The sequence below is a fragment of the Ambystoma mexicanum genome, chromosome 6q, assembly GCF_040938575.1.
Source record: "Ambystoma mexicanum isolate Mex_15411 chromosome 6q, UKY_AmexF1_1, whole genome shotgun sequence".
In the NCBI taxonomy this organism is placed as follows: domain Eukaryota; kingdom Metazoa; phylum Chordata; class Amphibia; order Caudata; family Ambystomatidae; genus Ambystoma; species Ambystoma mexicanum.
This window is the reverse complement of record NC_090937.1, coordinates 1,346,313,817-1,346,331,611: the sequence shown is the minus strand read 5'-3', so window position 1 is coordinate 1,346,331,611 and position 17,795 is coordinate 1,346,313,817. Positions and strand designations below refer to the sequence as shown.

The 17,795-nt window shown below is 46.0% G+C and overlaps 1 protein-coding gene across 2 annotated transcripts in view; it reads right to left on the bottom strand.

Annotated features, from left to right (window-relative positions):
- Positions 1 to 17,795, bottom strand: part of ZBTB49 (zinc finger and BTB domain containing 49) — a 320,838-nt gene that overhangs the window by 289,993 nt on the left and 13,050 nt on the right. Inside the window, exon 2 of one of the 2 annotated variants that reach the window (XM_069631964.1) lies at positions 6,452 to 6,624. The exons of the other annotated variant lie outside the window; for it this stretch is intronic. Within the exon in view, the coding sequence (XP_069488065.1) occupies positions 6,452 to 6,603 (152 nt within the window). The 5' untranslated portion in view covers positions 6,604 to 6,624. The remainder of the gene's footprint in view (positions 1 to 6,451; positions 6,625 to 17,795) is intronic. 2 annotated transcript variants of the gene reach the window in all.

Below are 17,795 nucleotides of genomic sequence, written 5' to 3'. Positions count from 1 at the left end.
GGTTATCTCTGGGCCTTTTTAACCGTGCAGCTCAGGCACAATTCATTTATCACATGGATATTCAAACAATGTTGAAAGGCCTCATGCCTGCAGGTTATCCGTGTGGCACAACTTCTAGAAAATGGCTGGGAATAATGTATCTCCAGCCAATCATCGGGCAGGAGAAATATTATTCCTAGATACCACATTGCACACAACCCTGCACTGAGAATACAGCCTGCAGGTATATGCCTTCTAATTGCTCCTTGAAGCGTGGGGCAGAAGCAAATCACTGCAGTCCACAGGTGGTGTCAGGGCTTTTCAACCTTTTCAAGTGAAAGGGGACTAAGCCTGGGAGGGTCCACCAGCAACTGCCCCCATGTTGGCAGTCAGGAATCTTATGACATTGCAAAATACTTCATGTATTCCATACTTTAAATGCGTACTTTGCAGTGCACACATTACACACATAACCAGCTGCATTTGCTGGAGTCCTTCAGGCCGTCACCTTCCTTGGGCTTCCTCTGTACCTAGAAGGGTTATCACATTGTTGCCTTGTAAGCCGGGCTTCAGAATAGACCCTTGCTGCTAAAGATGGATTAATAGCTTTTCAGTGGAAGTTTAGTGTTTCAGTTCCCGGCTGTTTGGCAGTCTTGTGATAATCTGTGGTAATAAACCCCTTTCTCTGCCCCCCCAAGGCATATTTCTTTGTCTTCATTAGAATGTATATTTGGTTGTATTATTTCATTTTTATTTATTTAGTCTGATTTACTTAAGTGTAAAAGTTTCTTGTAAACTGTAAAACACTCGAAAAAAAAAGGAATGTTTGCACCCCAAGGGTGGTTCAGACTTTGTCTCCGCCTCAGGCTAAGGGGCCCACAAACATCAGATTGAAATGGATTTGTACGAGCTATGGCAAATCTTCAGCCGGCCCTGCTGCAGTCTGGCACCTCAAAGACATTTAGAAGGCCTACTGACTGCACCTTTTATATCAGGCCACCCTTACGCTCCACACAATCATTGTTCATTATCCTAGTAAGAGCACCGGCACCCTCCGCCGTACACAAAGTCTGTTCCGAAGCTGCAACGCTGTTCGAGATAATATATATCCCTGCTGGGGTGATCACCGTGTAAATTACTGTGGCTCAGGGTGTTTTGTAGCCGGCTCGCTCGCGCCAACCCACAAGGTATGTGTCACTATGTATCATTGTTCGGGCCCGGCCTCATCAGCGCGCCCGCCGCGTCTCCAATCCTGCCTGATCCTGAGGCTGTTCAATCGCTCGTGCTGCAGCCTATGCGGCCAGTTTTTCATACTGGCTATGTGTCATTCGTGCTCTGATCAGGGTGTCAGTTCCAATTCTGAGCCCATAGCGCACTCTGTCAACGCTTTATTTCTCCTGGGGCACTTCTGCAGCGGAATTTCCTGAATCATTGGGATCGGGCGCTCGATGCGCTCCGGCTAGTCGTTTTCCTTTGTCTACCAGGCGGCGGCCATCTTCCTCTCCGCAACAGTGGAGTTCTCTAAATCTCCTCTGGCTTCTAGTGTTGCAGCCGCTCTGTACTTCCACGCCATAATGTATCTTCATATGCTGTAGAGCAGGGGTCTCTAACCTTTAAGTTAGCTAGAGCTACTTATAGTGGAGGCCAACAGTGGAGAGCTACTAGAGGGCGATATCGGGGTGTGGATATTTATAAACCTCAGAATTTTTACCAATATTTTTTTGGCTCGATTATTTCCCCCTCTATAAACAGATGGAATAACATATGCCTTCACGAATATATTAAGAACTTCAAAAACCTCTTTGTTGCATTATTATTTATTAGTAGCTGTCTCAAAAAGACAGATATTTGTTGGACTACCACACAAATAGCCTGCAATTTTTGTGCCCCTTACTTTGCGTTGTATGCAGGCTTTATACATGCTAGGCACACTATTGTTTTCCAATTGTGCATTTCACACTTACATAAAAAAAAAGTAATTTCCAAATTGAAAAATGTTGCTTGCGTTCACAAGTTTTCTTTGAAATGTTTTTTTTTGTCAGACACCACACATACTCTGTTATTTGCCAGTAAGATAGCTCAGCGGGTTGAGCGCTCGCTGCTGCGATCTGTGCGTGATCTGCAGGTCGCAGGTTAAAATTCCGGCAAGGCCAACTCAGCCTTTCATCCTTCTGAGGCCGATACATGAGTACCAATTTCAGTTGGGTGATATTGCATGTAAATATATGCTCTATAAAAGCGCTTTGGATTAAGGCGCTATATAAATAACACATCATTATCATTATTTGTGTGCCCCTCTGTGTTTTAGCACAAGTTATATTTATAAAAGATGTTATATGCTTGTCAAACTGGTTAATCACAAATAAATGCTTCTGTTATGCTGACAGCAGTTTTTAGGAAATTAAACTGTGGGTTCATGGGTGCCAACTTTTGATTTTCACAGGGGCAGAAATATCCCCACCTCAGCCCTGAATATAAGCAAGCAACCAGCCCAACCCATACCCTGGCCAAACACATTGTATAGCACTTTTTTTATAATGCATTGCAAAAAGTCATACGATTAACAACCTGTGGTTTTGAATATATAACATCTCAGCATCGGTCTGTCAACCTGCTGAACTACCCTGCTAGGCTTCTACTGTACAGCGTGTCTATGGATTGCTTAATGTACTAAAAGTGGGTGTACTTGTGTCATGTAAGTGATTTAAAGTGGAAATGTACGGTGTGGAATTTGGAAAGAAACCACCTGAAAGAAATTGCACCATTTTTTAAATATTATTTGGAACATTTCCAGGCTAGCGGCAGTGCTACTGTGATATTTTCATTGTGTGGTCACAATGATCCTGATCCTGCCCCAGCCCCTCCAACAACTCTGGCAAACAAGAGCAGCTTGCTTAAGAAAGACTGTCGTGAGGGCGCAAAAGGCCAACTGTGGTACTACAGGCAGCCTGCAAAAGCAGAACGTGATACTGACATTTGTCAGCAGGTTTACAAGCAGTTCGAAGTGGCACAGTAGCCAAGCTCTCTGCCTGCAATTGGGCCGACTAGTGTTCGGATCCTGAACATGGAACATGGCTGCAAAAAGCACCATTAAATAATATAACTTAGGATAAATGTTTATTTTTCGGTATCTTCAGCGCGGGTGACTGAAAAGACTCAGGCGAGCTACTAGTCGCCCGCGATCGACTGTTTGGCGACCTCTGCTCTAGAGCTTACTACACGCATTCCTCCAATTACAGCACAATAGTATATTTTTTCACACGGTTTTCATAAGGATGATGTACGGATCTGCAGGAGCCCCAGAGAAGACACGTCCACCTACATGACTCCTTAGCCACGCCCCCATCAACCTGACCATCCAAGTTAACAAAGATTCACCAGCCCTCTGTTTCAATCGGCTAATGATTTCCCCAATCTCTTGCTGAGAATAATCCTCAAGCACTGTCATATCCACCATCCCTGCTCCGGGTTTATTCCGATTAGGACCCATTCTCCTACATATCACTGGTTTAGCAATTACCTCCTTATGGCCAGATTCCGACCTGGGCAAAACCTCTGGCTCTGAACCACTGTCTATACTTGCGGTGTCAAATACATCTCCGTCCCACGTGTTGGGGTCCCAATCCACCCCTGCGGAAGCAATCACAGTTGCCACCTTACGCGAATTCACCCTCTCTCGTCTCTTTCTATATTTGTAATGGGCAACCCTCACAGCAGCTCGCTCAGCTACTGCTTGATATTTGTCCGCCTTATCACGATACAACTTCATTTGGAGCTGCAGCATTAACGCAATCCGTTTCTCAGTAGCCAGCTCCTTTTCCAATTTTAGGGCACTAACGTGCAATTCCAGACTCTTTTGGTGCATCTTACAAAAGGCATGCCACAGAATCCAGCCCCTCCTACCTAAAGCTGAACAGTCCACCGGCACCTGTTGCAGGCAGCCCACCACTTCGGGCGGACTCGTCTCTCCTATACCTGTATCCCAGGTCTCGCTCAGACCTGCCTTGTATGCCCATGTCTGTGCGACTTTGTCATGCGGGCTATTAGTCCACCCTGGAATAGTCACTTCAGGACAGTCTCTGCCTGCGGAGCTTCCTCTTTTACTAAATAGGGAACTCATTTTACCAAATGGATTATCTCCCGTCCCTATCCTCAATACTTCACAACACTTTTTCTCAAATTGTTGCCTTTCGGAGTCCAAAACTTTGAAATCTCAAATTAGCAGGGCTCTTTGACATAAATGTCACCACCAAGACGCTGCTCACAGCGCCAAAATGTTTTGCTTTTGCTCGACTATGTGGAGGGATCTCAAACCTATGTTCCCCCGGGCCCCAACAAAACAAGTTATTGGACTCAGACAAGCAAGAAAGTATCAATAGTTATAAACAATGGAAATGGCTTGTTATAGGCCCTTCATTCACATCTTATACATACACCTCTAACTAACACATAACATATAATAATTTATACATACACATAAAGAAATTTCATCACTGTTATAATAGTTGCAGAAGACACCTTCCTCTCGGCCACCTCAACACTGCTTAGTGTCAGAGCAGGTCGGCAGAGAGATCACTCGTGCCAACGAGGTTTGGAGCGGAGCGTCCTCCCTCTCAGCGAGACTGCATCACCCGGGGGTCCAAAGTCTAACTGCTTTCCCAAGAGGAATACCTCTTCTCTTTATGGGGGAGTCCCCGCCCCTCTTGTTTATGACTGGCCTTGGCCGAAGAGCAGACCACAAGCATGAGGAGCAAAGAGTGGAAAAATCCAGCTAGAAGTGAAAAATCGCAGCTTCCCTTCCTTGCCTTCGTTCACAGTACCCCTTATCACTGCACCTGCAGAGCGCTCCGACTCCCTTACTGGCTCGTCCTTCAGCGGAAAATACAACAACCATTCTCCATAGTTAGTTCATTTGACATCATTATGGTACCTTGCTTCTGCTGCAGAAATGAACGTTTACTTACTGAGCCCACGAAAATGAAGGCTTTCATTGCGATTATGGAAGTGAATGTCCAAAATGGCCGCGCACTGGCGCCATGTTGTTTTTAGCTCTTTTTGCGCATAAGCACTCAACTGGGACACGGAACTGTTCCCACCAAAGGCAAAACACACACACAGACCTCCCCCTCCCAGAATGGTAGAAGAGGGGCTAACAAAGAACAACCACAATAGAAATGGCACAAAAAGAAAGGAGCCACCATGTTAGAACATAGGTGACTCTGTGCACAACCGGGACTATGAATACAGTCTGCGGTATAAAATAGCACAATAGTCGGTAGAACACGTCCACTGCCATCAGCTAAAACTATAGGGCTGGCTATGTGACTAAACAGATCACAGGAGCCAAGAGAAGGGGGATATTAGGTATCCCCTTAGAACTACACCTGAGGTGGTGTGTGCTAATCTCTCAGAGAATAATGTTTTAGGAAGGATACAAAGTAAGAACTGTAGATACTTGAGGATAATAAAAGAATCTCAAGGGTTCCCCAGCAACGCTGCACGTAGGGTGCTGTGTGCTACAAAAGTTAAACACAGATGCCTTAAAAGAGATATGGAGGAAAGCGGAATCCATAAGAAAAGTTAAAACACAAAGCACAGAGTTCCAAAGGTCAGAGAAAATAAGAATGAATGAGGAGGAAAAAGGCTCCGCTCATTTAGGATAGAAAGAAAACGGTCCAGAAGTCCAGCAAAAAGTGCTCGAGGTCTAAGTAAGAGAGGGGATGAAGCATAAAAATTATAAATCTCCCTAACACTGTAAAAGGATTGTAAGGCTGGGATGGTGATGAACAAGAAACACCAGCCAAGGGTAGGCCACATGGGAGAAATTGATTATAAAGCAAGTGGCTGAAGGCACTCTTGGTTTTTTATTCCACTATTTGTACATTTAAAGCTCCAATTAAGCCATTAACTCTCTGATGACTAATTTGAAAGAACACCGGCAGGCACAACTTTTAATGTTACTGCTTGACAAAGCAAGCTCAAAGTGATCCCAGGTGATGCGTTTTGAGAACGGAGAGGACGGGAAGGGGCAAGAAGAGGGTGTGAATGTACATAGGGATTATCATGGCCATGGACAGTCAATGGATAGGTACATAACCAAACGGCATCTACAAGCTTTGTATTCCTCCTCATATCCAATCTCTGTCTTAGCTGTACTACAAGGCTTATAGGTGGCATATTAAGGAAAACTAAAAATCAAAGCTTGCAATTCCATTTTAAAAGATTTTTTAAAAAGACAGCAGTACAAACGTCTTCTCAAATGAAGTAGTTGCAGAAACCTTTCCTAATGCAATCCACAAAATTCTAATGAATGTTCAGCATATTCACATCTACAGTTTTTGTAAAAAAAGAAATTCTGCGACATTATCATGTGCATTCTCTTTAATTAACTCAACACGTTCTCTCTACTGACCCACAATGCGTTTCAACAAAGTGACTTAACAAGAAAGAATAATAGATTATTGCCACCTACCGGAAGTACTGACTGAAAGCAGCCAAAACATTCTTATGAGCTTTGAAGCAGACACCTTTCACCACCAACATGCAGTCACATAGAAGTCCCTGAATGCGTTGTTCATGAAGCTGCTGAAGGAGATGGCAGCTGTGGCTCGCTACAGGGTCCATCCTTACAAATCATTTCATTTCCTACAAACAAATTAGCACACGATTAGCTATGGCACAAGTAAGAAACCCTGAGACCTTTAGCTAGAAAGGGCAAGATAGACTGCAAACTCGAGATTGCAGATTTACTGGAAAGTCCATCACATCCTCCTGTCCCATATCCCCCGTCTGTCACTGCCAACACACTGCTCATCACCATCCTGCGGTTACCGCACCCCTTCATCACACCCAGGTGCTGCACACTTTTGAGCAATGAAATCCCCACACTCTTATCTTTCCTGCTCTGCGTTTCATCATGATGAATCCACTGCAGGGTTGCAGCATCACTGATATCGAAGGCATGGTATCACGTAAAAAACAGTGTGAGTTTGTGGGTTGGTGTGGTGGGGATTTTCACTGAGGACTGTGTGAGAAGAGTTTCGGGTTTGAGGGCGACAGCAAGGAAACCCTCTGGGCGAAATGAACAGGGATTCTATCCCCTGCCAAGACCAATGCCTAACGAACACCTGACAAATACTTTCTTGCCCTGATGAAGACAGGCCCTGCCTTGACGGGCAGAATTCCCAGCAGGCCACTGAGCACAACACTTGAGCATGGTGGAGTGGGTGTTATTTATTGCCTCTTATAAACATTAGCTGTTACTTATGGTAAATGACTGGAGTTCGCAGACTGCCTAACCCTTCCCCCTCATCTGCCAACTCACTGATACTTATTTTACAGCACATGGGATTCAATGTATGAGAGAGCTAGAGATGGAGAGATTGCCAGGCACTTTGTGAGCTAGTGAAATGGGACCTGTATGGAATAGGCCAGTGATGGGTGTGCAGGGTTACTAGTTGTTTTGCCTTGGCTACATGTTATTCAGTGTACAGGTCTTCTCCATGTAAAGTATAGCAGATCCCTCAACTGTAGACAGTTACCCTAGGGGTTGATAGACTATTTACAGTACCCATTCCCCCTTGTCCTGCAACCCATAGAATATAGCAGAGTCCCACGAATAATTCAGTCCAACTGTCACAGTCACTGATATAGCAGCCATCTCTGCACCTGAACACAGTGCTCCGCAGGATTTGTTTAATGTTTTAAACTAGTCATCTCGGCTAGTAGTTGAATAGTCAACTAATTCTATTTACTATTTGCATGCAATGTAATGCTCGTTTTATTTCCATGCTTGCACAGCATGTGGTCTTCCGAAGGACCTTCCACCCCACAGTGCTTCAAAGCCATAACAATAGTAGTAGGCATTACACAAATATCCAATAGCATATAACTACAGAGAGGTCGTTAGAGGGCGGGGGGAAAGGACCACCAGGTACAACCATTCTGCCACCCCTCATTCACTGCAACACCTAGAACTCTACAACTTCAAACCAAATCCGATTAGCCTTAATGAGTCAGAGTGGTAAACTATTGCAAAAACATAAATAACTCATTCCGTCTAGGTGAGGAATTCTTTCAGTATTGCTCCTGAATGGATGGCTAGAAGACTATAATATCATGATGCCTGACCCCAGACATCCGGAACAGGTCCATCTGTCCAGGGAACAGGCACCCAAGAAGACACAGGAATTCCCAAAACCCTGCCTAGGGGCTTATATGGGTACAGCCTGGTGCCGTAGGGGGAACTACTTTTTTGATTCTATTTAAACCACGCCCGAAGAGCAGCACACGCTTCACGTTATTCTGCATCTTAGCAGTGTAACGCTCACCGTGTCTGCAGTCCAGCATCCAGTCTACAGACACACCCGTCTTGTGTCCGGAGCCGATCCTAGAGAAAAGGAAAGAAGAAGAGAAGGTTAGAATAAGGAGATTTCCATTTGGTCATCATCTTTTTCTGGAGCTTGCGCACCTGTGGATAAAGGAAAAGGACATTACAATAAACTGCGTCGCATTGCCAGCTGCAGCGCCGCGCCATACTCACCTGTCTTCGGAGCATCTCCACGACCAGCACCCGTTGAATCGCCGCCCGAAACATCAGCATCTGAAAAGACAAGAACAAACAAAAGGTGAGCGGGGTTCCGCCAAAGACTTTCTTTTACTTACCGCAAGATACTTACTCGGAATTTTACCGCTCGAGGCAGCGCTGGTCACCATCTTATGTGAGACATTTTCAGCAAGGTGCCACACCTGCAAAGAAGATAGAGAACTATTGGTTAATTACATTTGGAACAATATTACTTGCTAGACAGTGCTTGGTACAAACTGGCTCTTACCTAAGCGCTACCTTCATCCATCGAGGCAAATTCACTCCTTGGATCAAGGGAAAAGGTATGAAAGGAGCAAGACTGATAGACATTTGAACTCTAAAAGCACTATACATTCGGTTTACACACTACTTACCTCGGAGTCATTGTTGTCTGGAACTCTGCCAAATACCTTCAGATCAGTGAAGTAACTGAACGTCTACGCGCCCCTGCACTCCACGCAGGATGGAGAGTTCATCCTTCCAAACAATAAGGTGAGACTTTATGAAGGGGAATACTGGAGGTTTTCAGGGAAAATAGTGTTAGTGTAACCTCTCTACCACGGGTGGCTAATCCCCTTTACTGCTTTTAGGAAAATATTCCTACGGGCCAGGCAGACGAAACTGAGTGGGCAAGTGCAGTCGATCATCACTTCGCTACGAGTCACACTGGTGGAGACCACAGCAGTCCAGCTTTGTTCGACGCCTCTGTGGAATCCAGGTGAGCGTAACATATAATGAATACGAGTTACTGCATTTTTGCACTTGCATAATACTATGTTTCCATTACACCCCATCAAACACAAATATATGCTAGTCATGAGGGCTGAGATATGTATTCCTCTGAATCCCTTTAGTGTAAGGACATCTGACACCATTTATGAAGGTATCAGGAGTCAGACACATACAAAAGGTTCAGCTATCCCAACAGAATTGTATTTAACTTAAAAGACAGGGTGGATGAATGCCTAACTTGCCATGTGCTAATGTGGGATTTCCCTACATTAAAAAAAACAAAGGATAGTCTATGTCAGGAAGTCTAAAGTAAAACCTCTATCTGTGTCCAAGCCCTATACTTGTCATCACAACTAACTGCATACAATGTGTAGGGATGTCAGCATCAAAAGGGAATAGTGTTCAAAGTAAAATTCTGACCTTCTTGCAGCTATTTGGCTTGTAATCAGCTCCCATTCCCCAAGTTCAAAATAGTTAATCAAGCACAGGGGTTCCCTTCCCTAAGAGTTCAAATCTTCCAGCTTTCAAAACAATATGACTTAAATATCACAACAAGGTATTTGCACAACACAAGCTTCTTTAAAGGTATTCTCTGTGGCTTTTCCATTCAGGGACAGCCGATTCAGGCGCAGTTGTCGGTCCAGAGAGTCAGGTCATGCAACCGGTACCCTTTCTTGACTGCTTTTCCTTTGACACCAGTCCTCTGCTTCTCCTCAGCAGTGAGGCTTGCCTCATTCTCATGTGTCACACTCTCCTGACACTGTATTGTAGCGTGGTTAACCACATTGTGCTTGTGAGACCTTCCTATATTTTCTTGGCTCTTGCCAATGCTTGTTTCCTTATAACATACAGTTCTTGGCACTTCCTTGGCTGTGGCCAATGTTGAATTTCTTGCATTCAACTCTTTGTGCTCTCTTAGCTTTGATAGCACTTGTTTCACCAAATGCAGTTCCTTATGTCAATGCAGTTCAAATGTTAATTTCAGTAAAGTTCACAATCTTTCTTTCACTCCTTTCAATATGCCAGAGTGTTTCCAATCGGCTTTCAATTCTTTCAGTATTCAAAATGCTTCTCATTTGCTTTTAAATCGCTTTTATTTCGTAGCTATTCAAAAAACCGTCATCTGCTTTAACTTGCGCTTGGTATTCAAAATGCCTTGCTTTCAGTTTATTTCTATCACCGCCTGCCAGCCTGGTGTTCCCCCTCTCTGGTTTCACTCACTGGTCGGTCTTATAGATCCTTGCAAGCTGTTCCGCTGCCACAGGTTCCTGTGTCTACATGAGGTCACTTGCGTCTGCACCCTGCGGGCTTATGGTGGCTCACGCATAACAGCAGCATTTCCACAGCGAAGCTAGATACATACGACCGCTCCCTCTGTCCTGCTGGCCTCCTGACAGCTTGCCACTAGCCTCTTGTGCCACCGCTTCCCGCTGCATACCCTCTGAACTGCTTCATAGGCCTCCAGTGCTCCTTCTGCCACTTTGCCTCGTGGGAGAGGTCTCCATGCACACAGCTGAAAATGCTCCCGCAGCGGACACCATGTGTTCAGAGCTTGCAGATTTTAAAGCTCCAGTCTTTATTTCGATTACAAAAAGGACTAGACAGCTCACCATCAAAGTGGTAGTCCTGCTTTGCTCTTATTGTCCTCCACCTCTTCCCAGTAGTTGGTTGGGGCTGATAATTGTTTGCTTTCATAAAATAAGGATGTGTTGGTCTAGTCATCCTCTTCTTTGTCCCAGTACCATATTGATGCAATTTGGGGAATACTTTAGGGGAATCACAGGGAAAGGGTTGACAAAAGCCTATGAAGGCTTGAGGGATGGAGGGTTTGTGGTGAAAGGGAAATGGGGGATATCATGTCTCACCGAGGACGTCCTCTCCCCACTGCCCAAGTCCCCTCCACCCCGGTGATCCTCCCTTGCATATTCACCCCCAGAGTCGCGATCCAAAAGCAATGGCCTTTCTCTGGTCACCTGAGAAGAGGATACTGGGGAAAAAGTCGTGACAACGCCCTCAGGTTCCTCATATAGCATAGATCTTTCTTGGCTTGGTATATACTTGTTTTCACAATTCCTATATGCTTTTCCCCACATTTGCATTCACGTCTTGTATGGGTTCAAGTTGTCAATCTGCCCTTTTAGTTCACAAGCAATCTTCTTATTAATTCACTTTCCGTGACTTTACAATGTTCAAATTTTCTTTGGCGCGGTTGCCGAAAATGCCCTTGGGACCCCAGTCAGCTCTGGAAGACTCACCAATTCTCTGTAGTGTTTTCGGGCTCGCTCGCACTTACGTATCTTTGTCGCATGCTTCCCACTCTGGGCGGCTCTGATGTCTCTCCAGGCTGTCTCGCGGCTCTGTTCATGCTCGCTGGCTTCCTCTCGGCTACCGATAAGGACAAGGCTGCTTCTCTTGGCTGCCCGATGCCTTGGAGTCCTATTGCGGTTTCTGGGGTCTCTATGGTTCGCCTCACATGCACCATGTTACTTTCCTCCTTGGCTGTCAAGCTTCTTTGCTCCACAACACCGGCTCTTGCCTCCAGCTTCCAAGCACAGGCTCGTGCCCCCAGCTCTTCCTCTGCCTTCAATGGAGATGCAAAGTCTTCTCCTGAGCTCCTTCTCAGAGTTCAGTGACAATTTTTAAAGGTCCCGCGCACAGGTGTTTCCCTCCAACAACTAGCACATTCATTAAGCTTGTCGCTCCTGCTGCTCTGCATCAACTCCTTCATCCTCCTCATCTCAGTACTCAGTGAAGAGGGTTTTCTTATTTTCCCTATAGGGGAATACATGGCAATAGGTCATATGGATATTGGGCAACAGGGGGGCTCCCTCATGGGAAAATGGTGGTACTGCGCCTCACCCCGTGATGCCATAACATCTATCCAGTGGCTGTCTCCTACCATGTGATCCTCCCTCATATAGCCGCCCCCAGGGTCAGGATCAGGTAACGGCTGCCGTCGCCCAGCCACATGGGAGAAGGTGATCATCGTGGAATATGTGATGACGTCACTGCATTCTTCCTTGCTATGTGCTCCTTAAAGTAGAGGTGTCTATCAATCTAGAACCCAGTAGAACTAAAGGGGACTTGGCGCAGGTGGTCAGCTGGAGTGTGAAGCCCTCCAAGGTCATAGTGGAGAGCGAGGTCAGGATGTCAGGGTTCCCAGTGTTGTTGGTCAGCAGCAAAGATTCAGTCTTGGAGGAGTTGATCTTCAGGTACGCACTGGATATCCAGGACTGTATTAATGCGAGGCAAGCCTTGAGCCTGTGAATGTCTTCTATTTAGGATACCGTGAGGTAGAGCTGCAGGTCATGGGTCAGGAGGATAGGTCAGAGGTAACGCGTTTGTCTTGTAAGCAAGACAACACAGAGCAACACAGGTTTGAATCTGGTCCCACGCTTAGAAACTCGTCTCCGGTATTAAGCATGTTATAAACAATTAAAGAAACTAAGCATTGGTGAATGTGGATGTTGTGGTGCCAGGAGGGTTCTGAGCGGTTCCATGTAAAATTTGACTATCAAGGTGGAGAGAATGGATCCTTGTGGGACACAACAGGTGGTGGGTAGAGTTGGTGATCTGGAGGATTCCATTTGGACAAACTGGTGGATGTTAGCAAGGTTGGATTGAACCAGCGGTATATGGTCCTGCTGATCCCCAAGCAGTGATGTAGAATGGCGGCATATGTTGGGTAGTCTACTGTGTCAAATGCTGGTGCCACCATGATTACCCAGCATCTACAGAACATGCAGAAAAAACCTGCAGTTTCCATTCACTGGGAGGGGGTCTATGTGCCAACAAAACATGAACATTCTTTGTGTATACAAGAAAGCCCTCTTATTTTGGTGACTGAAGAAACAGAAAAAATCCCCAAAGAAGTACACCAGCCAATATCAGACGGAATCCTATGCAAATATATGCAAATCAGGTGTGGTCCCTCCCGAAAAGGAGCAGTCCAGCCCGAACTGCTTAGTCGCATCCCTTCTGCACGAGACCACAACCATCCTCAGAGATGTTTCGGTCTTGTTGGGCCTCATCCATGAGGAGTACCTTGGGTCTCTAGGCCCAGTAGGCACGGACCCACGTCTGGGCATACCCGTCATACTTGGGCAGACTAAGCAAAACAAAAGAGGTGATGGCTGGATGGTTTAGAATGATTCTTGACCTCTGGCACTGCTCTGGGAAATCCTTCAAACTATCGTTCTTTTCCTGCCAATCCATTACAAAAGGGGAAAGACTACATACAAATCAGGCATGGTCCCACCCCAAAGGGGGCGGTACAGACCGAACTGCTTGGTCACATCCATTCTGCACAAGACTAGACATTTTTCAGCTCATTAGGCCTCATCAGTGAGGAGTTCCTTGGGTATCTAAGCCCAGGAGGTACAGGACCCACGTCTGGGCATACCCGTCCTACTTGGGTATGCAGGGACGTGGGTCCCGTGGAAAGTCCTGACACCATGGAGCTAATTCCAGCTCCTGGTTCATGAAGTCCAATGTAGACCCTATTTAAGCCACTCTATTACAGCTCTAATACCCACGTCTGCCTCAGAACCTAAGAGCATACAGTTTTTATACTTTCAACCTGAGGGAAGGGGTGTTGGATTAGGGTCCCTGAAACTCCTCTTCCTCATATGCTGGTTGAGGATCTTCTGCCCACCTGGTCAGCTGCCTTTAGCTCGCCATTTACCACTGTGTCGCCTGTGCCACCAAGTAAGGAAGAACACTGTGTCATTATGTTTCAGGGATGTAGGTTGGCTTTGCATCCCGAAACATAAGGTTACATGCAATATCGTCACATGGACATACGGGGCATCCACAGCATGAGGTGATGGGGTCTTAGAGTGAAAAACTTCCTGCAGTGCTCTTTTACTACCATGGATTATAGGGTTACACCTATGATGCAAAAGCTGCAAGAGTGTGTCATTTCTACCTTTCATCTCCTTAACCTGTCCCATTCCTGTATGATTGCATGTTTATTATTTAGTCACAGTTTCCTCCTGTCTCCATGACTCTAGCTCAGGTATGCCCAGTTAGATTGATGATCCCAGTGGCTGCCTCCTCGCACAACCTCAGCTCCAGGTGGCTAGAAGGTAACCTACTATGGCTGGTATTTACTGTGGATATTGTAAGGAAGGCATGATATCAAAATAAGACAGACACAAGTGATCCCAGTTCAAGAGTGATAATTAAACTGTAAAATGAGTGAGGAAAACGCCTAATCTAAACCTAAATCTAAGATGGGAGCAAGCTACGACCATCAAATAATAATAATACCGTCCAAGTGGAGGCTAGTCAAATAAAAAGGGCCTACACTAAAAAACTTATTGACAATCCTTCCAGTAATGCTACAAAATAGTGTGCGATAATGTTCACAAGAAAAGAAAGTGTTCAAGACAGAATGTTATGGCCTGGGTCTCCCTTCCCCATGTTTTAGCACGGGACAAGGTGGAACTCTTGAGCACAGCACTTTCCTGGGCTTCTCCGGCATGAGGTTACAGTTCCTTTTTCTCAATATCAGGATCTTGTGTGTCCAAGTGTCTTTCATGCAAAGTCTCTTGCTACAGAGGGCCTGATGTAGCATAACAACAAAACAAAGGTTCCTTTTATTTATCTTGACGTCGGGTGTTACTCTTCACCCTTAGATCCCACTCAGTCGGGCTCCGATCCTTCTTTCAGTGTCAGCCTCCCTCAGTCGGGCCCAGACCAACCCCTCACTGTGGAAATTCCTCAGTCGGGTTCACGTTTGTCACCAAAATCAAGTTCATTTAGCTTTGAACACAATGTGGGATTCACTTCCCTTAGCTTTTCGCTTGACGTCCCTCAGTCGGGCTCACTACTGCCTTTCAATCACAATCTCATCATTTGTAATATTCAAAAGTCTCAATGTCTTTTTAAACAACCGTTTAGTTTAGTTAGGTCCCCCTCATCCGGGCTCAGACCTTCCTTCAACGGTCTCCTAAAGCATTTGCTAGTTCAAACAGAGACTTCTGAGGGGCGAACATGTCTTGCTGGGTCACTCTGGTATTCTCTGGCAAGTGCGTACTTCACAATATCACAGTTCACACAGCGTTCTCCCTCATCCGGTCTCAAACACCAGTTACAAACTTCCCTTTGTCGGGTTCACACTTTCATATTCCTCAAAGACTTCTGCAACATTCCAAGGGGATTGTACAAGGGGTTTGGCTTGACCCTTGTATGAACACCTCACGCCGGCCTCTCCTAGGGCCTCTTGATACTTGTAGTTTCAACAACAACTGAAGACTTTCGACTGTGCATGGGATTCAACATAACCCGCTGCAGGGCCACTTCAATTTCCCAGTCCAATACATTCCTCTTGTTCAGGAGCGGGGTACCGGTCAGAGTCCTTCGAATGAGTGCCCATGTGGTGCCGGACCACTCTAACTCTGATACCAATTTGCTTCCAAAGGACCTTTGTCCATTAGTCATCTTTCTTCATATAAGATTGCTCTTCTCAACCTTGAGCCCAACACAGTCCGATCTGTTATCAGCTCTTTACGACTCACCGGCTGTGCCAAACTCTGTTGGTATCTCCTGCCTCTCCTGCCTCTGGAGTCAAAGACGGTACCACAATGGCAATCGCTTCTCCCCGCCCTGGCTATCAATGCAGGAGGGTCTCATGTACCGCTGACATCCTTCGCACCATTCGCCAACTGCGATTCCTAGTCTTACATTTGCCTTGTCGGAGGTTCCGCGGTCTGGGTTGAAAAGGGCCAGGGAAATGTCTTCCTTGTCGTCCTTTCAAGTCTCGCCGCCTTTCTCCTCCGTTTGAACTGCCGTCCTGGAATAGCTGCTTCCTCATGCGTTTGGCCTTGCTCATAGTGTGCTTTCGTGCTCCGCCTTTTATCCCTATGGATAAAGGGAAGGGAATTCAGGTGTGTGTAATTATCGGCAATTGCCTGACCCTTATGTTGGGACATGTCAGGTATATATGTTAGTCCATTTTCTTCCATGTTAGTCGGTTTTTAAGTGTTTGTGTCAAGAAAGGGGGTGGGGGTGTGAGTGTCTAGATATCCTGGGGAAAGGTGTCATAAGGAAGGGGGTACCACGTCTCACCGTTCAGTGTCCCACGTCCACTCCCCGAAGACCCCTCACCCAGGTGATCCTGCCGCACTGGTCCACCCCAAGGAACTGGATGCAATAGCGATGGCCGTGTTCTGGCCACCGGATAACAGATCCTCAGGGACTAGCAAGTGAGACACCTTCATGTTTCTCACACTATAACTCTTCAGTTTGTTCCAAGCCTTTCTTAATGTTTGTTTATACTACAGGCATGCACAGCAGCAGCGTTCACAGCACAGCTATGGTCTAGCACAGCGAGATCTCACCTGCACTGGGCTCTTGGGCATTAGGTAGCCAGCAATCATGTCACACACCATGCCAAATACCAGGGCACGAACCTTGATTTATCTGGTTTTCCCTGGTGTTAGGGAGAATTTTCATTTATGTGCTAATTCCCTTCAACCTTAGAGACCCCCAGCTCTTTTGCTGGACTTGGGGCTTTTTTCCACCTGAGTGGGTGAGGCCTTTTTCTCACTGTCTCATGTGTTTTTCCTGACTAGGATTGTTGTGTTTGACTGTTTTATGGAGTCAAACAAACTCATAGGCATCTGCTTTGTGTATAGTGACACAAAGCACCTTAGGCGCAGTGCCACTGAAAAGTCTCTTGGACATTTCTAAATGTTTAAATACATTTTCATGGGTGAACTACCGTTCCCAAAAATAGTAAGATGATCCCTGTGTTACTTTTCTCTTTGTGGGACACTATGTGGAGTGCTGGGGGCTACTTAGTAATTCCTATCCCACTTCTCATGTAAACAATTTTGTTACACTAACTTACTTTAAATGGCTGGTGGCAGTGGTTTAATTTTACTACCAGTGTGCATCTTTACCGCAGGCTGAATTGTCAGCTGCAGTACAGCACCCAAGGGTGTGCATTTTCTCAAAATGGCCCCTGTACATTTTTCCGCCTTTTTCTGTTTGCAAATTTCTTCTGTGCTTTTACTCTGTTAGTTGAAACTGGTTTGAGCTCTTTGTGTGTTTTGCCTTTGGCTGGCTAACCCTGGTCAGGCTCCAGTGTGTCTGGAAAGGCAGAAAGTGAGAGAGGGTCCCGAAACTTCCCTGTCCTTTGTCTCTAGGTGTGCCTGAATGAACCCAGTCTTGATTGGCAGGCTGGCTGGACAGCCACCCTGCTGTGTGATTGACAGCATAGGCTGTCTGAACGAATGGGAAATCGCAAAAAAGCTAGGTTTTTGGGACTGGAGGCAGAGTTGACCACTGGAGAGGAGGAACATCCGAAGAATATGAAGTGAAGAAACGCCAGCAGCAACCTCCTGGACTGAAAAGGGCCCAGTGAAGCCCTGCAGCTGTGCGGACTGTGTTTTCATATCGACTGGTAAAACCTGCACGGGTCGACTTCCTTCCCTGGGCCGGTGGGACCAACCTGCCTCAAGATCAGCATGCATTTGGCGCAACCCCCCAC